Genomic DNA, 25,591 nt, shown 5'->3' with positions numbered 1-25,591 from the left:
TTTACTTCTGGCTGCATACTACCCCTCCTCCGCTTCCCCTCCTCCACATTTTTAATCAGCGAGTGACTTACTAGCATAAATACCATAAATTATACGAGCATAAATACCATAATTTCATGTCAATAGAAATGCATATAAGTCACGAAGCATCAACAGTAATGTGCAAAAATGTATCATGGCAATTACTATTTAAATTGAAGCTTTGATTGCTTTCATTTAATTTTATGACACACAAAGCGATTTGTTGTGAAATGTGAATATTGTCGGCTTTCGAATTCCTGTAAAAATGAGTACGCAGTTCACGCCTTTTCAGTAGAAAGAATGCAGTCATGAATCAGGCAACCAGAGACCAGCAAGGCTGAATATTGTTCACAACTTCCTATCTTCTCCAGCTTGATACCCTCATACCCAATGTCTCAGACGTGGTGAGTCTGTGGGCTGCTGTGGTGTGGGGAGTCCTTGCCTCCAAACTGAGATTGGTGGCAAGGTATTTGGGGGAAGGGGCGGGGAAAGTGATTTATTGGTGAATGAATTGTTAAGGGTGGCGTCTACCCTAAAATTGAAAATTTTCACTTTTTCGGTTTTTATACTCATTTTAAAGCTGACATTCTGCCCTATCCAATGGTACCACTGCCATCTCTGTGCGTTGATTTATGATTTCATGACATTTCATGAAAGGAGGGCAGGTGGGGAGTTCTTCAAGTAATTAGATAAGACTTAATTAGCTGCTGAGCTCTTTAAGGGGAGCGTCTCCCTAAAAATTTATCTCAGTAATTTACAGAGGGATCAATCTGAAAGTTGGTACACATATGTAAAACAGAATTCTAAGACATTTTTGTTCATGTGATTTTTTCGAAAAAAATTGAAAGAAAACGTGAAATTCTTAGAAAACGAAAAAAAGGGGTACTTTAGAAAACCTATCTCCTCCTAGGATTTTCAAGCTACAACATCGAGACACATATCATTCGATGCGTAAATAAAAAATCGTTCGGTTTTTACCGGAGTTATAAACAAAAATATAAAAATTTTACCCTCAAAACACCCCCGAGAGATAACATGAGTATTCAAATGCAAGTACCAAACACAAAACGCGAAGTGGCGCGGACAAACGGGGGCTTTCGCCCCGGTTCCGTTTGTGTCATTTGGCAACCAGAGCAGTGGTGGTCTTCGGCAGGCGACCCCTTTGTACAAAGTACAATATGGATTTCCTCGTTATACAGCTAAGAGCTCAAGTAGATGAACTTGTGTATCTGCAATATTTCATCTTACGGGGGTACAAAAACTTTGGTGAATGGGTTTTTATTGAATCACTCGATCTAGGACTGGCTGTATAAATGATGTTTTTTAAGCGTATTTTCACATATATGGAAAGAAGGCGCTATTGTGCTCGTCATGTCCGTTCGTCCGTCCGTCTGTCCGTGACTTCACGTTTTCGTCGATTTTGAGAAAATGCGCTCTCTGTCATTCACTGCAGTGAGTACTGAGTTATATTGGTTTTAATTTTCACCATCAGCATACCAATTTTAATTTGTTTCACAGTACTTTGATTGCTGCAGTTGCAAAAGTAGCTTCCATTCTCGAAGTATCGATCACCGAATGGGTATTTAAATGCTGCGTCTTTCTTTCATTTTCGTAAAAGTTTGCCTTATGTGCAGCTAAGTGCAGTGGCGGGGGCAGTGGGAAGCCTTGCATGCGCAAGAAGCTGTCACCCTGGCTGGCAACAAGATATCTCCTGAAGCCTGGTAAATGTCGGACCGACACCCTGGCGAACTTAGGGTGGACATTGTGAGTAGAACGTTAAGCGGCCAAGGGAATCGTACGGTACGCTCCAGAGGCTTGTAACGAAAAATATAACATAACATAGCTGTGGCCCGTGAAGAAATAGACCCTTGGCCTGTCGCCAATTCTTGTACTTTTTGTGATCAAACCAAATTAGATGGTAAGGGCGAAAAATGGAGTGGACAATATGATAAAAAAAAACATATAATAAAGCAGATTTTATTCCTCGCAGAGAAAAACTTACGCAAGAATCAAGTTCCATTCAAGCCGCAAAAATTATAAATTTTTTATCATGGAGCTTCTAGTAACAGATGATGGATCGTTAGAAAAGTCCAATTATGCGCTTTGATTATTGTCGATGAAATAATAAGTTCATATTTAGCAGATAAATCAAAATTATCTGCCTTCAAAGTAGCATAAGTCTTTGAAATGAGCAATATAACGAGCATGATGGCCAATACGAACGAATACAATGAAATCGGAGGCGTGTACAGCAGCAGACCGCGGCCATTAGCGGTGGTGAGGAGGACCCTACGAAACTACAAGTGGGGCCTCGTGGTTGCCGCGGGGTGAGTCGTACAATGGAACCTTCGACTGCTCACACAAAAATATATTGAGCAATTTTTCTTAAAATTTAAATAAGTAGGAAAGTAGTGTAGCATTTTCATTGTCTTTGATTGAAGGATTTCTTAAATTAGACGGCAGCAGTAATACGGAAACAAAATTCCCTATTAGGCAATATAATTGTTATACGAATAATGTGCAACACTTTGTTTAGAGCAATCCTGGTGCTGATATTCGCCGGGATCGTGGCGCTGCTGGTGGGTGGTTCCAGCGATCCTGAGAAGACCTCCATTTCAGCAGCGCCTAGACGCAATACAGGAGGTCCCCACACATCTAGGCGGCGCATTGACGACTCCGTCAAAGCCTTGCTTAACTTAACGTGGCCGCGAAGAGGTAATTTGGAGTAAACGATGTTTTCAAACGCGATTACATTCAATCGTGTCGGTATATATTGAAATTAAATACATTGAATTTGAGCGTGGATGTTGTAATAGATATTCAATTGAAAACGATGTGAATGCCTCCTTAACAAAATAGATAAATTTATTTTTTTTAGATGGAACATTGCATTGTATTTTCAGATGGAACATTGCACTGTATTATCTCATGATCATCTACTTAATTATGTTGATAAGCGATTAATAAGCATAAGACAGGAACCGTGAGATGATGTAATCAAACGTTTGGCCTCAGATGGTTCGTGGTATCATAGAAGATGGGATGCAGCACACCGCAAGACAACACCGGACGGCGTAACCCAGTCCTTCGAAGCTCAAACCCAGGTTCGTAGGAAGCGCCAATCATCTAATGGGCCAGCTGATGCTACCACAACGACGGACACGCGCTATCATGTGGGGGATTTTATTTTCGGAAGCACTAGAGTTCCTACATCGACTTTAAAATCAACGACTGTCAACATTCAAGAGAACTTTACCTGGAAGGCGAACGAAAACGATGCTCAGTCTACGACAGATAGCGACGGATCAACATTTCCTCAGGGCGACACATTCAACTGGAATAGAAATGTTGGCAGTGTGAAGAAGGCCTCGGATAACGACATACAGTGAGTCATTGCTTCTTCTACTTTATAATATGCAAATAATTAACTTCTGTGCTTGTTACCTGTGGTGTTCCTGGTGAACGCGATGCGTTTCAGTTCAAAAGTTAAGGGCGGCAATCATCATAGAGAACGAAACGTTTCTATCAAACATTTCTATTTGCATTCGGCAGTTCATCCAATTTTACGCATCTAATCTGATACGAAAAAACATTAAATGCCTGATAATATTGACCATATATTACTATAGATTTCCAATTAAGCTTTAATATACAATAGTATGCGTATAACAACTTTCTCCAAGCGCCTGATGCACAGGGACGCTCTAGCTCGAGGCACTGAGGCGGTGCAGCGGCAGGAGGAGGTGGCGAGAAATCTAGCCTTGCGCGATATTCGGTTACGCGAGGGCAGCGCCTCTTACAGGCATGAATATTTATTTGAACGTCGAGCTGAAAATTGAAGAGCCGATATGAATAATTACAAAGTATAATAATAACACGCGCAAAATGGATCTTGATATCAATTATTATTATAATTTGATTCAGATTGATTCTACGTTTGTCTAATAAATTGAAAAGTCTTTAACTAGGAGCGTGATCTCATAAGGTAATTCACTAGTTAAAAATATCTAAATTATCTTTTTAGCTTTAAGGTAAATATTTATAAATTGCAGGCATCAGACAATGTTCCGAAGAACATCACCCCGCGTGCGACAAATGGCTGCTCAAGGGACAAGGATGTCACACGCTACCGAGTATCTCAGACGCAAGTACGACAGCTTTCTACTTGCGTCTGAGATATTATAAAATTACGACTAACAATATAAGCAATAAAATTCAGTTAAATAATAAATTTATTTCTGGCATAGGTCAGAAATTTTTATGAATTTATGCTTATTATTATTTATTCTTCTAATGACGAGCATATATAACTTTTCTGTGCCAACAAAGTACCTAAACATGTAGAGAAGTTTCTTTGAAAAAATCACTGACCTGCTTGTCCAGGATGAATTTGAGCACTGAAGCAGTGACCATGGAAGGCCGGTGGTTGGGTGATGTTAGTCGGACTTCGTACTGCGAATACGGAGCTGAACCAACTAACCAAGAAGACTTCACTATTGAGTACGTGTCTCGCCGCCACAATTCTGATTCAGAAGATGATTTCGGGGTCCCAAAAACAGATTTGATGATAGAAAAAACGGGTAACTCCCCCAAAAATGGAGTGTTGACCGACGCAGCGTCAGGCATGCGCAGGATACACAAAGCCTGCATTGGGCAGGAACGCTTCAGAACAACCGATGGATCCTGCAACAACCTGGAGCATCCTAGGTGGGGTGCGGCCTTCACGCCCTACAGACGGGCGTTGCCGCCTCACTATAGCGACGGTAAGAAATTTAAGTGAACAAAAAGTCTGAGTTGTGATCCATGTTAAAAGGAGCATTGCAATTTCCAAAATGGCGAAATAAATTTACGCAAAGTGAAATTAATTACTTGAGCTTTGTTTTACCGATGCAAGGGTCAACCAACTCAAATAATGATGTCGCCGCTGTTCAGCGCATAATCGCATCGCCCATCATGAATAGAAAAATTCCCCGAAAGTGTTTATTAATTAAGACGTGACTCATAAATGGAATTATTTTTCAAGCTAATTGCAACATTGTTAGAGTCAGTGAACCATATTTGGATCAGTAAAAGGTACTGCTGTGAAACTAATCCAGGGATTGATTAATACGAGTTACGGGATAAGCCAAAGCCCAAAGCATGGTTTTGAAATTTTTTTACGCAATGTTTTTTTTTCTATGCCTTAGACCATAATTTTAATTTTTATCCTTTCAAGTTATTCTTTGAAAAATTATTGCGTTGATTTCGAAATAATAAAAATTACTATCATGTAACAGAAGACGTATTTGAGATAGAATAGAAGTGACTTGAATATGTTTACTAGATTTGGCTCAAAATACTCCCGATTTTAGCTTTGAAGTACATCCGACTCTATTTTTTGTGTTTGAGACTCATTCAAACACAAGTTCATTCTGATACGGAGTATGTTAAAAAACAATTCATCTATAGGTAGACTGTTTATATGTCCTCGAGAATGCAGGCCAATAATAGAATTAATATATTATTAATTTATAAGTTAAAATGGTTGAGTGAATATACATCAGTTCAACCATGTGCAGGAGTGTCGTCTCTCCGGACCTCGGTGTCAGGGGCGCCTCTGCCGAGTGCGCGTACTGTGAGCACCGTAGTGCACCTACGGCGCAGCGTCGCGTCTCGGTCGTACTCACACTTGGCTATGGCGTGGGGACAGTTCATCGACCATGACATCACCGCCACAGCTCAAAGCACTGGTATTTAATTCCCTACCTTGTTTGAGGAAGAGTGGCTCAATGGTAACAGTTCATTGTACTAGGATTGGAGCAGAGAGGTGCGAGTTCGATCCCAGCTCTGCATGTGCGCCGTTTCTGGTCAGAATCTGCAAGAGGGCCTGGAGGTTAAGCACAGCAGAATGCAGTGAGTTGCGTGTTCAAGACCGCAATAAGCTGCAAATGTTCAGCGATGTCGAGAATTGGCGACAGGTCCAACGGCCTAATCAACGCTGACATCGCTATAATTATTAGTATTAATGCATGAGAAATTATCAAGTAGGCACGAGTTTCAAATCAGCGCCTTTCATTCACCCATCTTGGTTCTATGTATAAGCTGACGATCACTGAAATTAATTCAATTCAATCCACACCAGGACACGAAGGTTCCAGCATCAGCTGCTGCAGACCTGAAATGAGAACCGCCCCCTGGCTACAGCACCCTGAGTGTCTCCCTGTCACACTCCCCTACATCAACTCTTCCAATGCTCCCTACTGCATGGAAGTCCTCAGATCAGCTCCGGCGCCCTCCTGTTTCTTCGGTGGGGGACGTGTAACTTTATTTTATGTAAACCGATGTGAACCTCTCATGCGTTTAATGCGTAACTTTGTTCAACGTATTTCCTCCCTCGTATGAAGTGAATACTAATACTAACACCTCGTGTAGCGAGAGTTGTAAACATTTAATGCGTCAAATGGCACCTTCATCCGTCACCCAAGTGATTGCTTTTCATATAAATCGAGTCGAATAATCGGATATACCTCTCGTATATCTTTAAATATTGGTATTGCTAAGTTCAAATTTTCCCTTTTTAATCACTAATAATGTATCTACTATTATGCGCATAATCTAAATTAAAAAAACCTTCCAAGGGTCGTTTAATAAATTCATGCCACGGTCTTGCCTCCAGCGCTCAATATTTATTGATCATCAAACAAAATGCATGCTCAACTTGGTCAGGCTGTGTAAAACCGTCATTGTTATTATAATCTGGATATGCCCAGGTCCTCGTGAGCAGCTGAATCAACTGACGTCTTTCCTCGACGCTTCGGTTATTTACGGGTCCGAGGAAGAGCAAGCTGCCGAGCTGCGGCTCAACAAGTTCGGGCTCCTCAAGACTCAGGTATGGCTCGATGAAGTGAATACGTGAGTTGGTTCTCGAGTTGGCTATCATTCATAATAAGTGAGCTGATTATCAGGGATAATAACTGTTCAATTGGGTAAAATTTTAACAGAGTTATATAGAGTACAGCTTTGAAAGGCGCGGAAACAGAGATTACTGGGACTAAGTCATGTCTACACACCGTATATCGGGCTGACATTACCTCTCATGGCTGATGAGCGCCATTATCGTATCAAACTTAACAAATAATTGCTGGGCCCAGGTTACAGTGGATGGTCGGGAGCTTCTGCCTCCAGATCTGAGTAACACCTCGTGTAACACCGACGAGCAGACGCACTACCACCGCTTCTGCTTCAAATCAGGCGAGTAACACTTCGTGTAACACCGACTATATAACTTTAATTCTCGTCAGCCCAGCAGCTATTCTGGTCTCAGCAGCTATTCTATTTCATTCTATTATATCTATTGAAATTCTGGTCTCAGCATTTATTCTATTCAATTCTGGTCAGCCCAGCAGCCATAATAAATTTAAAAGCACCCTGCCAGTCACGCAAATTCACGACTCTCATTCAACTTATGACGACAATGGAATAGTGTTGAAATTCGTCGATGTGAAGTTCAAGTTTCACGTACAATAACTAGGAGACTCCCGCGTGAACGAACACATCCTCCTGACGAGCTTGCACACGCTGCTGGTGCGGCACCACAACGGCCTGGCCACGCAACTCCGGGACCTGAATCCTCACTGGGGCGACGAGCGACTCTTCCAGGAGACGCGGCGCATCGTGGGGGCGCAGCTACAGCACATCACCTATCGCGAGTACATCCCCAGCATCATCGGTGAGCCAGGAAATTTATTAAAACAAAGTATGGACTAGGTCTCAAAAATAATGAATTACAATGAAGTGTTTACCTCAAAAAAAAAAAAAAAAAAAATAGTGTGCATAAAATAAAATCTTAGCTTCGCTTCCAAATTTGTTTTTTAAATACGTAGTTCGAAGTATTTGAACCAATTACAAATTAAGGATGCTTCTCATGATACGCGTTTTAGATCCATGGTATATTTATTCATAATTACTATTTATCATATTTATTACCAATATTAGTACTTTGAGAGGAATGGACCACAGGAAATAGATGTAATGCTGCTAGGTTCTTACTTCATTTTTTGGCATTTCATCGAAGGAGTTAATTTTCGCAAATGAATTTCGTGATTGGTAAATCGAATTTTCAAGTAAATTTTTGGTTTTATATTATCGAATACATAATAAACCGTTTTTACATGGTCGAGTTTTGGTTTCCATTTACACGATAAAGTTTAGTTTATTTGATTCAATATTAGTTAAAATTATTTTAGTGCAAATTTAGTGATTCGAGTGTCGCTATTTCCCAGGGCCGCAGCTGACGGAGGCGCTGCGGTTGAGTCCTGCGCCGTCAGGCTACTGGAGCGACTACGACGCCGGCCTCCACCCTGGCATTGCTAACGAGTTCGCTGCCGCTGCATATAGGTTCGGTCACAGCATGATCGAGGTGAGAGGGAAGTGATCGAGGTGAGGGGGAAGTGATCGAGGTGAGGGGGAAGTGATCGAGGTGAGCGGGAAGTGATCGAGGTGAGCGGGAAGTGATCGAGGTGAGGGTGAAGTGATCGAGGTGAGGGGGAAGTCACAAGATGGTGAAACCCTGAACAATTCTACAAATAATTTCGAACGCTAAATAGTGCCGTGTCATAGTTACATGGCTGTACCATGACACTAAAGGCGCTTACACACGAGGTGAATAGTTGCGTCGACTAGTCGACGCAACTAAAATTTGTTATGATTGACGTGTTCAGAGGCAATTAGCTGGTGCATTGCACGCAGAGCAACATCCCAAACAAAATTTAGAGTCGCCCTAGCTTCTGGTAATCCAAATCGGAAGCTGCCGCGTCTGTAAATTTTCACTGGGATAGAAGCAGTCGAGTCACAAGTGTTCTCACTTCCCTCAGTAGCGGCTTGGCCTTCATCTAGATTCTAGACTGTAGAGTATAGTTGCGTCGCTCTCTCTCTTGCCAACTGTAGCACGCACTGCTGTCGAGCTCTCGTTTGCCTCCACCATGCATACCCTTACTCGACAACTCCCAACGTCGCACTGGCGGCCGCTGGCGCACTGCACTGAAAACACTCCCTTCGTGTATAGGCTCTCAGCCTGCAAAACTGTAGTCGACGAAACTAATCGCCCCGTTTATAAGCACCTATACTAATGCACGTTACAAATTATGTAGGCATGTTACGTAGCAACTATGAAGATTATCGCGTTATCATGACACCTAAAATAAATATGACAGACAACAATTTGAAACCACTTAGTGTCATTTTTAGGCCATGAATGAAATTAAAAGAAGACTCAAACTATGTGACAGAAATTATGAAAAGCAAAACTTTGTCATGTACAGGGCCTGCTGCAGAGCATCAGCGAAGACGGCCGTGAAGTTTCTTTCCAGCAGCTCAAGAAATTCTTCTTCGCCCCGCACACATTATACGACGTGGGTGAACTTGGCTCCCGCGTTAGAGGCCTCGTGTCTCAATCTGCCGCAGCCGTCGACGCATACTTTACCTCACAGGTTAGTCACGTCACGTATGTGAATCTCTTGAACACGCATTATTTCCCTATTTCCCGTTGGTATTTCTCGGCAATAGGATGAAGAAACGAATCAATTTTTCTTACGAATATTAAATGCACATGCAGGTAACAGAGCATTTGTTCGAGAGCGAAAACTCCGGTCCGGGACTAGATCTCGTAGCGCTCAACATCCAACGGGGTCGGGACCACGGCGTGGCGCCATACACAAGATGGCGAATGTGGTGCGGGTTGCCGCCCGTGTCGAACTTTTCCGACCTGGCCCTTGACATGGACAGCGGCACATTAGAGCGCATCACTTCTGTTTATGAGTGAGCTTGCTTCATTAATTCTCTATGAATAGGATTACAGATTCAGGTGCTTTTATGGATTTATGATTTTCTAGTCTAGGTACCTGACAGTAAATGATGAAGTCGCTGCGGGTGTATGCCATCTTGGAAGCAACATATCATTCATTATTCAGGAATCATTCATTTTTATTGTGTCGAAACATGTTGCTAAATTATTGTCATACTTCGGTTTGCGACATTTTCGACAATAATTTTAAGAAGGCTTTTTATATATCCGTGTGACTACTGTTGATTGTTAATTATTTGCGACCTAAATTAAAGAAGAATCAGCATGTTTCCAAGTGGCAGCTGTTGAGTATTAAATGAAATATTTCACCGCAGGAGCGTCGATGACATCGACTTGTACACTGGCGGTCTGGCCGAGCTGCCCGTGCCGGACGGGCTGGTGGGGCCAACCTTCGCCTGTATTTTAGCGGATCAGTTCCTGAGGCTGAAGAAGGCCGATCGTTTTTGGTACGAGACGGACCAGCTGCCGCAGGCCTTCACTCCCAGTAAGTGGGATATTCAAGAGTGAGATTATGTCTACCCAATGATTTCTATAAGTTCTGAGTAGACGATTTGTTGAGATGCAAGTTCGTAGGAGCTTTTGAATTGTCAGAAGAAGAATAATGGACACAAGGTGGTTATAACTTCCAGTTCAACGAATATCGTATATTACACTAACTGGGAGTTATTGAGGAATAACGTTCATCAAAGTATTGGTGCTCATACCAGTTCTGTAGAGACACTTGTCAAAGTCTTGGCGGACAAGCGAACTGAATGAAGTGACTTATCAGCCAACCTCGACTGATTAAGTTTTAATTATAATAACCGAAAGTTGTATAGGAACGCTCTTAAAATTCTTGTCGTTCAGGCGAGTTGGAGGAGGTGCGCAAGAGTTCGCTGGCGGCGCTCTTGTGCCAGAACGTCGAGGGACTCGGCGCTGTGCAGCGCTGGCCTCTCAGGACCTTCGGGGAGGGCAACCCTCGCCTGCCGTGTACCTCGTCTGCAATCCCCTCAGTTGATCTGTCGCCCTGGGAGGAGGGGGACCTCTGACTACTGTAATCAAGTATAGCATCACTCAGAAAAATGAGTGGGTCACATTGGCCAAGTAGTGATACACTTGAAGCAAGTAGCTCTGGCAGAGAGCGGACGAACCGACGCGCCTTTTTGTCGGGTCAAACAAAATCAGGCTGACCCACACATCAGGGGCAAAAAGTGCATCGCTTTTTTGGACAACATCGCACTCATTTCTCTGAGCGCCAACAAATAATAAATAAGTTTGATCTACCGAATTTTCGACGTTTCTGTGCCCGTCATGTGCAGTAGTTCAGCTCCTGCTCCTCCAGCCTATCAGGATTGCAATTGAAATTCAAAGTTGAAATTCTCCAGTTAATTATAAGCAATCGTCATTTGGTGAGTCGCTTGCTCTTTAGATAACCCACACAAAAAGTTTTCCCAGAAGCATAATTACAATATGAAGTCGTAGAACCATGATCAAGAGTCTTCTTAAATTTGTTCATGGAACTATGCGGACAGTTATCAAGGTGATAGAAGAAACAAAGAACGTTTCAAATTATAGTTCATGCTGGTGACGCTTCAGAAGATGCTACATTAACATAACAATAATCAACTCTTCTTAATCAGTAATTTATCATGGCATATATATTCAGTTAGTTCCGCAGCTATTTTATTGCATCACTTGGTAGTAGTTGGCTAAGAAACGCATGCCTGACCGTCGCAAAAATGATGAGTAGAGCACTCAGTGCATTAAGGGCATCAAGAGCATTGTAGGACATCAAGGGCATCGTAGGTCATCAAGGGCATCGCAGGTCATCAAGGGCAACGTAGGTCATCAAGGGCATTGTTGGACATTTTGGGGCTTCAATGGCAACGTAGGTCATCAAGGGTCTCGTAGGTCATCAATGGCAATTAATGTAGATCATCAAGGGCAATGTAGAGCATCAAGGGGATCAAGGTTGATACTCTTCAAGGATCATTGAAGAGCATCAAGGATAAAGTAGGGAATAAGGATATATAGTTACACTGGAGGCTCAGGTGGTAGCGAGATATACAATTAATAAATTGAAACATATATGGCCATCACGAAGGATGCTTTCGCTAAATTTTGTACAGAAAAGTTGGTGAAGCTTAAAAACATTGTGCTAAATAACAGATATAAATTTTAAAATATGTAATATTAGATATAGGACCAAACTCAGCCGTGTTTTGACATCTTCTACAATAACTATTTTGACCCACCAGTCCGAAAAATAGATACTACTAAAAACGATAAAAAAATACAGGACAGAACAAAAACTTCGTAATATGGTTTAATAGTTCCTGGATACTTAATATCCTCAAATACAACTAAATTCTTATATGCAATTATGATGATTAAAATGAATAATGCTAATCTATACCATAATACAGTTATATCAATTACATAAACGGATTGTTTGAACACGAGCGGAATTTAAGGACATCACTAGAATGATATATCTCGTCAAGTTTCACCAATCAGCAACTAGTAGTTAAATAATTAATTGATTACATTATTCGTTTTGTCATAAATTATCATAGCTGGAAATCGAGATACTCGTACTACCCACTTTTGATAAAATTATTTTTACGGAACAATGCAAGTCATTACAGGATAATAAACTAAGAACAAAAATACGACTAACTAGTCCAGCTTACATGCATGCTGAAAAATGTATTCTTCTATCTTGACTTTAGCTCACAAGTAAGGAAAAAAAATTAGAAGTTTCTGATGTATGATTCGTGAATCACAGCTGATTCATTCTGTTTCCACGTGAAGTGAAAAACGAACAAACGTTTAGGAACTAGGAATATTTTCACGCCAAGTCTTTCAAAATGGCTTGCAATATAATCGATAAAAACGGTGCTGGTTAAAGGAAAGAATCCATTATAATTTTAAGAGTTATCCCAAAGAGGATATTTATTTTCATGTTCAACTTGTCATGAAGTTAAGTCAATATTTTATTGAACTGTGAAGCGGCATTGAGACATAGCACATCAACTTGCAGTAATTCAACCCATAAAGCAACTGCTGATCTGTTTCGACGATGTGGCAAATTCTGAATACCTGCGTATAATTAAATTTTAAGTGATAAATAATACTTTTATTAATGAATAGAGGAAATTGTTGCGGATGGATTTCACAATTTAAAAACTAGAAACTCATGTGGATAAGAGCTTATAAAAAGCTGAATTTTGTTGACAAAAGCTTACCGCAGTTCGGGTCAAAACTTAGCAGTATTAGACTTAGATCTAAACAATACGAGGAGGTACATCTTTAAATATTTTAACAATAGACAAGTGTCACAATTTGACAAGAAACACTCACGATGCCAGTCTCTTAACCACAATACTGTGGCATGGTATATATACTAACCGAACCTTTTTGAAGGATCAAACGGCATTCAGAAAAATGTACAGTCCCGTCAGCCCTGATTATTTTACAAGCTGCAGGGAAACAAAAAAACCTTCTGGCAACAACACGCCATGCCATTGATCGACTCATCTACACGACTACACCCTTTAAATTTTTAGTGACTCAGTAAAGAGTCATTGAATTTTCTGCAAAGTAATGAAGTTTGAATGACTCGCTACAATGACGCTTAGATGGAGAGGCGTCTGGCCCATTACGGCCATATAATTACCTTTTAGATCTTTAGTAAAAACTTTTAATACTCATCTACAATCGACGACTGAAGTCCAAAATAATAAATAAATAAATAAGCTAATAGTGAAAAAAATTCGTTCATGTTCGCTTATTGACTTTTTCATGCAAAAGATTATTTTTATCGAACTACGAAATATCCAATCGCCATTTAATAGAACACACACCGCGAATTTTTGGCGTTGAAATAGAACGTGTTATTCATGAATAACGTGTTTTGTTGAATTTTATAAAACAAATTGAGAGCACCTGGAGAGATTTGTTTTTCAAGTTATTTTCAAACCATTCGCTGTACTATCGATGTGAACAAATATAAGATGGAGAGAAAGCTAGTGGAATGTCAATGATTTAAAAACTTGAACGACTTCCGAATACTGAATACTATAACTTTCAAGTTAACCATCGATTATACTGTCATGAGTAGAGGGCCAGCACCCTAAGCTTTACCACCATAACAACAACAACAAACAACAAACATCAGCATTACACGAGGCTGGGTAACGGACAACACACTTTGAACTAACGAGATGACGATCATAAAGATTATCTTAAGCTGCTTTACAAAGTATTTAAGAACTATTTTAGAGAGGATAAAGGGCTCCACTAGCAGGAATAACAACACGAGGCCTTCAATCTCTGGCCAAACAAAGGCATTATCTCGCTGTCTACGACACTGCATCACCATCATCAATTCATCGCTAAAATATTAATTCACGACTAATATATTAATTCATCACTAAAATATTAATTCATCACTAAAATATTAATTCATAACTTGAATGCACTAGGAAATACTGCTCCTGTGAATATCTAAGGGAGGTTCAACACGGACAGAAATTCAGCGCTTCACGCGAATTAAATCAGGCAATTTCGTTCATCAATGGATATAGGACGAGCTAAATTGGTACAATAGTGTTAACTAGTCTCTAGTGAACTAGACGCGGCCAGGCTAGGTATATTAATGATATTAATTAGCGCCCTACGCATGCTAGAAGGTGACGCTAGGTAGAATGGAGGAAGTAACTAGTATTGGAAGATGTAGCATCACCGCAAGTTCTTGGGAAGAGGCGCGTCTTAATTTTCGTCTCAACCGTCAATTCGAACCGAAATTCTCAAGATGTTTTGCACAGACAAATTGGAGGTAAACGAAGCTGGGGGCCAATGAGCTCGGACTCCATACATATGGGTTATTATTTCTCCATAGAAATCATTAAGTTCTTATGGGAAACTCTTTCACTTGGATTGACGGAAAAGACAAGACTTCGAGATCGCCTCTAATACTGGAAGAGTCGAGATCACAATTTATGCTAAATATAATAAAATTAATAATTAGGGGGACTAAACCAAACTATTACTTGGTCCAACTGGGAGGCTCGTCAGAATAGTGTCAACAAATATGATTTAATTGCAAGTCATCGGTATAGAGAATTAGATATAGGCCTAGGTTAAGTGTAGGCGCTGTGCGAGTGGATGTTAGTTAGGCTGATTAAGTAACTAGCCTACCAAGGCATCACACGTTCAACTAAAGCTGATTAAACGTTCTGACGTTGAATTTACGTCGTTGTTCCAACCTTAACTACGTTGTGAGATGTATTCATGTTTAGTAAGTTGGTACTACAACGAATGTTTTAGCTAATAAAAGAGTAAACTTTCGCACCTTGAAGTTGATAAAACTAAAAAAGACATTGGGCATCATATACGAATGTTCTGCCTTCTACGCAGGTTACATCACTATATCTAATTTATTTATTCTTCATCTTGGAGTATTTCAGCTACGCTTAATTAGTTTATTAAATAGTCTAGAATAAAACATGAAATATGGTCAACCACACATATAATATTAAAATTCTACACAATTCGTAGTCTAAGATCTTACAAACAACGCCTCGCTATCGAGTAAATGCTACGCAAGTGGGGTACCACCAAGCATCTGACGTTGAAATAACGTTGATTAAACGTTGTCACTTAAAAATAACGTGGAATAAACGTTATTTTAACGTCTTTTGCTAGGAGTATAATCTTGCTAGGAGCACGTGTTGCCCGCTATGTAAATGCGATACCTGGAAGAGAGCTAGAATACCTAACAAAAATAACTGCATTAAAATTGTAACTTGACCACGTGAAATTACTGATTTTAATTTATGTCTCAGCTTGAATATTGCAAAGAAATTGAACTTCTGAATGCCTTTTTGTTTGAAGCCTTGCACTGGAAGTACGTAGGGGTATTCGCAACATTAATGCTTCCGATATATTACAAATAAAATTGGGATTCCAACATAAGCTATGAGTCTTATTTATGTTAGCAAGTACAAATGATTTGCATGGAATCTAAAATTAAGATTCGATATGAAAATTGAGTTGCTTCATTTTCACTTTTTTATGATAGCTGAATCATTCCGCGTCTCGGAATGCTGAGGCGCGTTAAGAGCTCATAATCCCAGGACTCGAGTTTCCGCCTTAAAAAATAGCACAATAAGTTCTAAGTAGTATAAGTGAGATGCCAAGTTTTCATTTGTAATCAACCTGCCGGGGAAATTCTCGACGAGTTTCAGGGTAATTCTTACTCTCAGTAAACAATAAATAAAACAACAATGATTTCATGGGACATACATGTAAAAAGATCGCAAAAACCTTGAAAAGTTTTGATAAAATTTTAACCTTTGGAGAATTGATTGCGTTTTGGGAACCCGCTTCAACTTTCAAGAAATTTGAACAAGCGATTGATTTGAATTCAATTACATCTGATCAGGCAATCATGACGAACTAATAATGGGACCAGACTTAGAAATTACTTAAAACGAAGAGCACGATAATCGTAGAACTTAGATCGTAATTGAACATCATAGATAGATTCGAACACAAATATAATTCGTGAGAAGAGTCTGGCAGATTTAGTATTCGCTGTCGCACGTCTTTGGATTAAAGTCGCCGAAGACATTGAGTTCGTAGAGGCTGGCGAAGACCATGAAGAACAAGTACCAGACCATGAGCATGACGCCGAGCTTCTTGTCGAGACGCCAGCCGTTGAAGTGCAGCGCCGCGATCAGGAACACAACCGTCGAGAACAGCGAGATGGTCGAGTATGTCAGACCTGACACACAAGAGTGGGTCATATTTTAGACAAGAGAGAGTTTGGGGTGAATGGAAAAGTTAATAATGATATTGTATAATTATTTAATAATTATAAATATATAATCACTGCTGCTACTCTCGACGAGCACCAAAATACTTCTACTCTCACCCCACTTTAATCCGACGACACTCTTCTCTTGCCCCACTCTACTCTGGCCGCCTCTATTCTGGCCCCACTCTACTCTGGCCGCACTCTACTCTCACCCCACTCTACTCTGGCCGCACTCTACTCTGGTCCCACTCTACCCTGGTCCCACTCTACTCTGTCCCCACTCTACTCTGGCCCCACTCTTCTCTCATCCCACTCGACTCTGTCCCGCACTCTACCTCTACTCTCTACAGGCACGACGCTGCCGGGGTCGGTGAGGGCGGTCTTGAGGAACCAGGGCAGGCCGAGGCACAGGAGGATGTCGAAGACGTTGCTGCCGATAGCGTTGCTCACAGCCATGTCGCCGAACCCTGCGTCATGGGCACAGCTTTACGATATTCTATTATAATATAAATAAAAAAGAATTTATCTACCAAGAATTGAAAAAATATAAAACTCAAAGAAATCACACAATATTTATGTTGCATTACTTTCGGACTGAACGGTTTCCAAAACTTGTTCAAAGTTTTCTTCGTTTCAAGTGTTTTCTTCGTTTTCAAATCATTGGTGAACTTGCGATTTAAGCAGACTAATGCTGTGTATTTATTTACTTATGTATTTATTAGCGGATTAAATAGATGTTGGGATAAATTTATTTACTGACTGATTGATCATTACCTATTTATTGACGTGGAGAGGGCAATATAATTTTGAAATAATTCACTGGTAAAGATGTTGGATAATACTTAAAAAATGTTCAGGAATACAGTCAAGCGTGATGCAAAAACTACGATCTCCGCCTTAATTAGGTTAACTCGACCAAGCGAATCAGGTTAAGTATTAAAAATTAATGAATAATGATATATACTGACACAATGGAAGGCTCAGGTGTTTAATTAAAATGTAATTAGTAATTAAAAAAATATATATTCTGGCGCAGTGAGAGGCTCAGGTGTTTTATTAAAAAGTAATTAGTTTTGAAATATGATAAATGTTGACACATTTGTGGGGTGACCCACCTTGCGCTGATAGCTGACCCACATTGCGCTGCCTGACCCACCTTGCGCTGATACCTGACCCACCTTGCGCTGCCTGACCCACCTTGCGCTGCCTGACCCACCTTGCGCTGCCTGACCCACCTTGCGCTGATACCTGACCCACCTTGCGCTGCCTGACCCACCTTTTATAATATTGATTGGTTATTATAATATTGATTGGTAATTATAATATTGATTGGTAATTATAATATTTATTATTGGTAATTATAATATTGATTGGTAATGATAATATTGTTTGGTTATTATAATATTGATTGGTTATTATAATATTGTTTGGTAATTATAATATTTATTGGTTATTATAATATTGATTGGTATTTATAATATTGTTTGGTAATTATAATATTGATTGGTTATTATAATATTGATTGGTAATAATTACATTGAATGGTTATTATAATATTGATTGGTAATTATAATATTTATTGGTAATAATTACATTGAATGGTTATTATAATATTGATTGGTAATTATAATATTGATTGGAAAGTATAATCTTGAAATTGTCAGTATCATATTGATAGTTAATCTTGTTAATCATTGATTATTGTCTCCTATAAGCAATTACCTTCAACTTTATATCATTTCAATTATAATATTTAAATTAACTTGCCACCAGTAATTTTTCATCATTATATGTAACGCACTTTCATTAATCCAATAGCAGAGTAACCTCAAAGTGTTTTCTGAATAAATTCATATTATATTCAGTTGAATAATTCAGTGTAATTCAAGAATGAAGCCCATAAAAATAATTCAGAAATCATTCAAGCGTTCAAATCAATATTTCTTAAATAATGAATACTAATAAATATTAGCTAATACAAAGGAATTTAACTTGAGCAACTAGCATCGTTTAGGCCATTTTTAGCCTCATATTACGGTTAAGCACAAACACATAATAATTATCAGTAATTATTATATCGCGATAACAGCACAAGCATCATCATTCCTTGAAATGATTTTGAATTGAATGATATGAAGTATTAAATGATATATAAGCTGCATTGATCATAAAGTTCATATTTCCTCTCACACTCATACTTACTACATTGTGATAACAGCACAAGCATCATTATTTCCTGAAATGATTGTGAATTGAATGATATGAACTGTTAAATGATATATAAGCTGCAATGATCACATGGTTCATAATCCCTCTCACCGATGATAGTTATCATCCAGACCATGACGTATGAGTACAGTGAGATCCACACCATACTCATGATGAAGGTGAGCAGGAACCAGCTCCTCCAGCGCGCCCTCCTGCAGTCTGGTATGGTGAAGTGGTGCACCGCCACCAGGGGCAGCGTCGCCCCCCAGTACAACCGCTCTGTCACCCCCAGCGGCGCCTGCCACGGGTTCGAGTCATCGTCCTGCCGCGGTGAAAGATAAGGTTTTATCATTAAATGCTATTATTATAATTATAGTCTAAAATTGACTTGTATTTAATTCACCCTTTCAAATTTAACCGTCTAAAATAGTCATGGCCTCTTCGATTCATCATTGCCTTAATTCTCAAATCGTTATTTCCATTTGGAATTATCATTACCTTCTTGCATCGCTATTAATTACTCGATATTAATGATAAATGAGAGGGTTATTTTAACTGGGGGCATTGAAACCATAGAAAACCTATAATATATTCCAACCATCACAGTCCTCATCACGCGCACTGTCAATCATAACGCAAGAATGGTTACAAAAATCGTATGACGTCAAATTTCTTAATTGTTTCAGTTGTATTACTTCAAAAATTACCGGTTAAAAAATTAGGTTTTTAATAATAAGCCGAGAGAAGTTTCCATTTCATAATTTTTTGGCGAAGAAAATGAACAAGAAATAGTGCTAGGGTTGAGGGTTTTGATAATTAAATACTGGCCTGAAAAACCGTAGAGTTCCGGTAGACCGTAAACAGAAAACAACAACATGCTTCCAAGCAGCCTCAACTCGATACAACATCTTTTAATTTAACATTCATGTAGTTTTTAAACTTACAAACAAGGTAACAATTCCTTATCAGTGGTCCAACCTTCATGGTGGGGGCCATCATCTGGGGCTGCGCCGCGTCCACCTCCTGCACGGGGGGAGGCCGGGGGATGGCTCCTGGGTCATCGTTCTCACCCAGGCCTGTCAAGATAAATTTCATGATTAATGTATAAAATGCGCTACAACTCATTATATCTTTTCAAGATATTATCTTATCTTCTTTTGTCCTTATAATATCTTATTATATTAGGTTCTAAAGAATTCATAATATCTTTTCCAAGGTAATTTTATTTTTGATTGCTCAATATCAATATTTATTTCAATTTGCATTTTAACCACGAACCAGTGAGCAAGAAACTCATTCCTACCAAAACATATCCACACAAGGCTGATTTACTTCGGTCATCAATAATTTTTTTTTTCTGAATAAATGTTCAAAATGCCAAAAAATGCATCGAAAGTTTGTCCTCGTATTGTTTGGTTAACAAATTTCAAAGATCTTGATAAACATGTCAAGGGACAGTGAAGATTTTTTTAGAAGAATGTCACGAAAGGGCAAGTCTTTGCATGAAGATATCAAGAAGAGACAAAAGTTAAGCGAAAAGCATTTTTTTAAAAAAGCTTAAATAGTTTGGAACACGCATGAGAATTAGACGAGAATTGTGGAATATTTTCAGGCATTGAACTAGTAGTCAATACACGAATTTAGTTAACAATTGGTTATCTTGACTGAGATCCCACAAAGCCATTAGATCATGTTGTGAAGAAAATAATTTATGTTCTGCACACGTGAAGAGGTTGATGAAAATATGTTGATGAAACGCAAGGTGGTTATGAAACGTGCCATGTGCCATGCAGCACATAGAAAACTTTTGAAATATCACGCGTGTGCCCATCTAGGAAAATATATTAATTTTCTTGAAGTCTAGCTGAGATCCAGACTATTCGGAACGGTTTGCACACTCTGATTTACGAGTAATAAATTGCAGGATTTGACAGTAAAATATTTGGAGTTTGCTGCACACACAAGAGAACCGTAAAATATTAATAATTTCTAATTAAGTTAATAGATGTTTTTCCGACAATCGGGAGGATCGCATGCTCGTGACTCTATGGTAGCATTCATTGATATAGTGAACGCTAGTGCTCTCATGTGCTATTGTGAAGGCTGTACTGAAACAAAGGCACAATTGAAGCCAGTGCTGGTGAGTGTTGGCTTACTGAAGGAAGCTCTTCTCTGGCCAGGTTCAAAGTTCATTGTTATCTGAGGATCTTGAGACTCGCAACTCCATACTGAATATTTTTGTCGGTTCATCGACGGCCACTGAATAAACGACGGTAGGCCACCCCAAATTTTTCGATGGTTTTCATGGCGTAGCGGCAGTGGCTTGTCAAAATTTTCCTTTGAAGAGCTTAAGTGATGAGCGTCATTTGTCCCGCCAGGCTGTTCAGCTTGAGTTTCTTGAACTGATTCCGAGATCGTCGGACTCCCCATTTTGAAATTGTTAATTGCACCAATGGAGGATGCCGCTGCTGTGTCTTCAACAGGAATGCTGTTATCTTGATAAGCAATATAAGGAGACGTGTGGTCTTCAGAGGAGTTATTCACTTGCCGCAGCAGACTAAGAAGAGGCAGCGTGTCGTCTGCGTAATACAAAATATCTTTTTTCTATATAATTGATTTCCCGGCACTGAACTGACACAAAATTAAAATCCGTTGCATTTTCATTTCGTGACTAACACCTCATCCGCAAAACAAGAAATCCGCAAGTTAGTGAGCGCACGAGAAATAATCTGCGCTGAGGATTTGAATTACATAAATTATGCTAGGAGAACATGAAGCCATACTTAATGGAGTTGAATAAAATTTACGCTGAAGCTTGAAGCGAAATTACGAGCGCTGGATGAGTTTCAAACAAACTTATACACGCTAGGTGGGCTTAAATACCTTATTCAATTACCGGATAAATAATTTAGTTGCAATCTAGTTGCTACGGCAACGTGCCGACACTTCACAATTTCTTACGCCCCCACATACCGTCTTAACGTCTTCAAGTTGATGGCTTATTGTTGATGAAAATTGATTGCTCATTGTTGAAGGTTGATTGCTAAGTGTTGAAGGTTGATTGCTAAGTGTTGAAGGTTGATTGTTAAAGGTTGAAGGTTGATTGCTAAGTGTTGAAGGTTGATTGTTAAAGGTTGAAGGTTGATTGCCTATATTGTTAAAAGTTGATTGCTTATTGTTGAGAGTTGTTGCTCTCACAATGTGGTCATGACTGTAGTCATTGTTAATTTTTTCATCGTTATTATTTTAAAAAATAAATGAGCACATGCGTACTCAATAGATAAATTAGCTGATATTAATAAAAATTAATATAAATTCGACTTTAATGAGATATTGATTATTTAATTTCGATTGAAGGAGTCATTTCTACACCTTACAATTATACGCGCAGAATTAAATATAGGTATGTGTAATATATGTTTAAAATTATAGGCAAAATACAATTGCAAAAGCAAGCATTATTATGCCTGGCGATACGTTCACGCCCAATACTTGCGCTGCCGTTTGCTGATTCCAGCGCAAAAATAAAGCAAGGATAAAAAATGAAATATGTATAATAACTCAATTATTTAATAAATGTAAATATCTACGGTATCAAATTTAATTATTCAAATGAATACGCATTAACAGCCCGAAAATACGCGTACAAAATCTCTATTTTATAAGAAAATGAGCTATGGTGGTATCCAAGCAAAGCTGTAATAGGATTTAAATGCCTTAAAAAGCATTTAAAACCTATATTATAAGAATCATCAAATACCTGCAAATACGCGTTCAATACTTTTATTGTATTAGAAAATAACTTATTAACAAAATGTTATTCACGGGCACGCGACAGAAGTTCTCACCAGTGCTGCTGTAACTCTGGAGCAGAGGAACTGATCGGTAGCATTGTTGGTGAAATTCAAAGTTGCTAAAGCTAATATAATAATAATAATGATAATAATATAATATGTAAGCTGAGATAATAATAATATAAAAAATACAGGCAGAACTCTGTATTATTTAGATGAGTAGAATAGTGAAAATGCGCTTTAGGTTTTGTTACGTGTTATATCCAGATCAGGTTATGCTCGCTGTCACAATTTATCGTTAGATCTTCTGAATAATGATGAGGTGAAAATGGATTGAAGTTTGAAATATTTAGCATTATAAAACTTATTGAAAATCTCATTCATTTTTTTCGAGTGTTGAAAGAATATCTAACTCAACCACTTTTAAATTTACAATTCTTTGAATTTCTCTGACTCACGAGAAATTCATTCATTATTCTCTAAATATTTCACCGAATATTTACGCATACCTGAAATTTAGATTTCTGTAAATTTTCCTGCATCAACCACCTCAGAAAATAATTTTTCATAATTCTGTGAATTTTCCTGACAAATCCACTCCTTTCCCACCTCCGAAATTACGAAAAAATTTTAATTTCTTTTACCCACCCACTTCTAAAATTGACAAATTTAGAAAACATTCTCATGCAATATTTTTAAATTCACAATTTAATAAACCATCATCATGCCCCATTCTAAAAATTACAATTTTAAAAACCATCATTATTTCCACTTTTATAATTTACGATTTTACAACTGAGAATTAATTCTCCCGAACTCACCGGTCTCGGCCACGCCCCCGTCAGCAGCCTTAGGGTCCCCGGGCTGGACAGGGGCGCTCTTGATGCCGAAGAGGGAGTTCTTCTCCTCCTTGGAGGCGGCGTTCTTGAAGGGGACGTTGAGTGTGTTGGCCCAGGCCTCGAGGCGCTTATTGTGCACCATCAGGTAGCAGTAGCCCGCGTACAGCACCAGCAGGAACAGTGACTCGTACCTGCACTCAAAGAAATATTTATGTTGCTGGGCAGCGACAACCGCGATCAGAGTTTAACTGGAAGATGACCAATTTTTTATGTCCTGTAATTATTCAGAAACATATTAAAATAAATGCACTTCAATTAAATAAGATTCTGGGTTTTTTATTTCGATTATCGTGGTTTACAACTTGCATAGGTACAGGTTTCCTTCGATGCATTCATCGTTACATAAAATTTTGGGCGCAGCTTGGACCTTCTTTTAGGCACAAGGAGAGATACGTTACTCCGACAACTAAAATCGGTATAATGACGCTAGATTGTATGAGTATAACGTGACTTGATTTATCGAGTTTAAAGGATCAATGCTGAATGATTATTAATGATTAATGATGAACACGAGGTTGACTCACCACTTGACAGCCTCGTTATGGATGGTGAGAAGCAGAGCGCAGATGGAGATGCAGTAGCAGACGCAGTCCCGCACTACGGGCCACCAGTTGATGCAGATCTCAGTGCCCGAGAACAGCGCGCACACCGAGATCACGAACATGATGTTGAACACCGCGCTGCCGATCACCCCACTGATGCCGATGTCGTCCTGAGGGACAGAGGTACACCGAGATCACGAACATGATGTTGAACACCGCGCTGCCGATCACCCCGCTGATGCCGATGTCGTCCTGAGGGACAGAGGTACACCGAGATCACGAACATGATGTTGAACACCGCGCTGCCGATCACTCCGCTGATGCCGATGTCGTCCTGAGTAACTTATTTGTGAATCCAGGAGAATTTTGGCACGAATTAATTCTAAATTGAAAGCAAGTCAGAAAAATCTGAACGCAAGATTAAAAATTTTTGTCGATCAATCGCAATAAGATGTCGTTGATAAAAATTAAGATTTCCAGTAGCGCGGTGGGGAGTGTGGAAGTAGCGCGGTGGGGAGTGTGGGAGCAGCGCGGTGGGGAGTGTGGGAGTTAAACGTCTCTTAGGTCTTTAAAGGTGAAGCCAGCCCCACTGTAGGAATGTGGCTGTGGCCAACCACGCGATGTGACTGTGGCGGGCGCCACATCACGCCAGCCTATAGTTCTAACAAACATCGGCCACGCGTCATTCAGGCGCCGAGCTTCGGGCCGCTCAATGACTCAAGTTGAATGACTCATGGGGACTTATGACTCGGGGGAGCGAAACATGGAGAACTGTGGAATTATTTTATCGTGGGGGCACTCAGAAAAAATTGATCATAATGTCCAAAATATGACACTTTCTACACGTACCACTACACTTCCATTCTTTTCATGGGAAAAACTGGGTAAGAAGATAGCACACAGGGCAAAGAGTGCATCGATACTGGGACAACATTCCAGTCATATCTATGAGTGAGTGTTGCCTTCATACAGCACTGATGTGTTGTCATCACACAGCACTGATGAGTTGCCATCACAAAGCACTGATGTGTTGCCATCACACAGCACTGATGAGTTGCCATCACACAGCACTGATGAGTTGCCATCACACAGCACTGATGAGTTGCCATCACACAGCACTGATCAGTCACCTCGGCGACGAAGACAGCGATGACGGACGTGGCGAGCTCAGGAGCCGACGACCCTGCGGCCATGAACGTCGCCCCCGCCACGTCCTCGCTCAGCTCCATCCCTGCACGGCCGTACGGTCACGTCACGGCCGTACGGTCACGTCACGGCAGTACGGTCACCTTACGGCCGTATGGTCACCACGTCACGGCAGTACGGTCACCACGTCACGGCAGTACGGTCACCACGTCACGGCCGTACGGTCACCACGTCACGGCAGTACGGTCACCACGTCACGGCAGTACGGTCACCACGTCACGGCAGTACGGTCACCACGTCACGGCAGTACGGTCACCACGTCACGGCAGTACGGTCAC

General features: G+C 39.9%; 2 protein-coding genes across 2 annotated transcripts in view; one reads left to right on the top strand and one right to left on the bottom strand.

Moving 5' to 3' along the window:
- Window positions 1-1,806: 1,806 nt before the first annotated feature.
- LOC108667598 (peroxidase) lies at window positions 1,807-11,418 on the top strand. Its single transcript, XM_018154642.2, has 16 exons — window positions 1,807-2,348; window positions 2,558-2,736; window positions 3,037-3,406; window positions 3,719-3,823; window positions 4,074-4,169; window positions 4,405-4,784; window positions 5,580-5,750; window positions 6,143-6,307; window positions 6,771-6,889; window positions 7,152-7,251; window positions 7,532-7,729; window positions 8,283-8,419; window positions 9,321-9,488; window positions 9,614-9,816; window positions 10,177-10,346; window positions 10,709-11,418. Exons 1-16 carry the CDS (start codon window positions 2,209-2,211, stop codon window positions 10,888-10,890), a joined length of 2,883 nt encoding a protein of 960 aa, XP_018010131.1. The 5' UTR covers window positions 1,807-2,208; the 3' UTR covers window positions 10,891-11,418.
- A 4,791-nt stretch (window positions 11,419-16,209) lies between these two features.
- Window positions 16,210-25,591, bottom strand: part of LOC108667597 (probable sodium/potassium/calcium exchanger CG1090) — a 28,234-nt gene continuing 18,852 nt past the window's right edge. The window contains exons 6-13 of the mRNA XM_047883366.1: window positions 25,238-25,338; window positions 24,090-24,277; window positions 23,488-23,696; window positions 21,323-21,451; window positions 19,851-19,948; window positions 18,984-19,194; window positions 17,000-17,131; window positions 16,210-16,631 (exon numbers count right to left, since the gene is read on the bottom strand). Of these exons, the coding sequence (XP_047739322.1) occupies window positions 16,432-16,631; window positions 17,000-17,131; window positions 18,984-19,194; window positions 19,851-19,948; window positions 21,323-21,451; window positions 23,488-23,696; window positions 24,090-24,277; window positions 25,238-25,338 (1,268 nt within the window). The 3' untranslated portion in view covers window positions 16,210-16,431. The remainder of the gene's footprint in view (window positions 16,632-16,999; window positions 17,132-18,983; window positions 19,195-19,850; window positions 19,949-21,322; window positions 21,452-23,487; window positions 23,697-24,089; window positions 24,278-25,237; window positions 25,339-25,591) is intronic.

The sequence above is a fragment of the Hyalella azteca genome, unplaced genomic scaffold (assembly GCF_000764305.2).
Source record: "Hyalella azteca isolate HAZT.00-mixed unplaced genomic scaffold, Hazt_2.0.2 contig1631, whole genome shotgun sequence".
In the NCBI taxonomy this organism is placed as follows: Eukaryota; Metazoa; Arthropoda; class Malacostraca; order Amphipoda; family Hyalellidae; genus Hyalella; species Hyalella azteca.
Note: the sequence above shows the minus strand (reverse complement) of the source record. Positions and strands in the feature narration are given on the sequence as shown.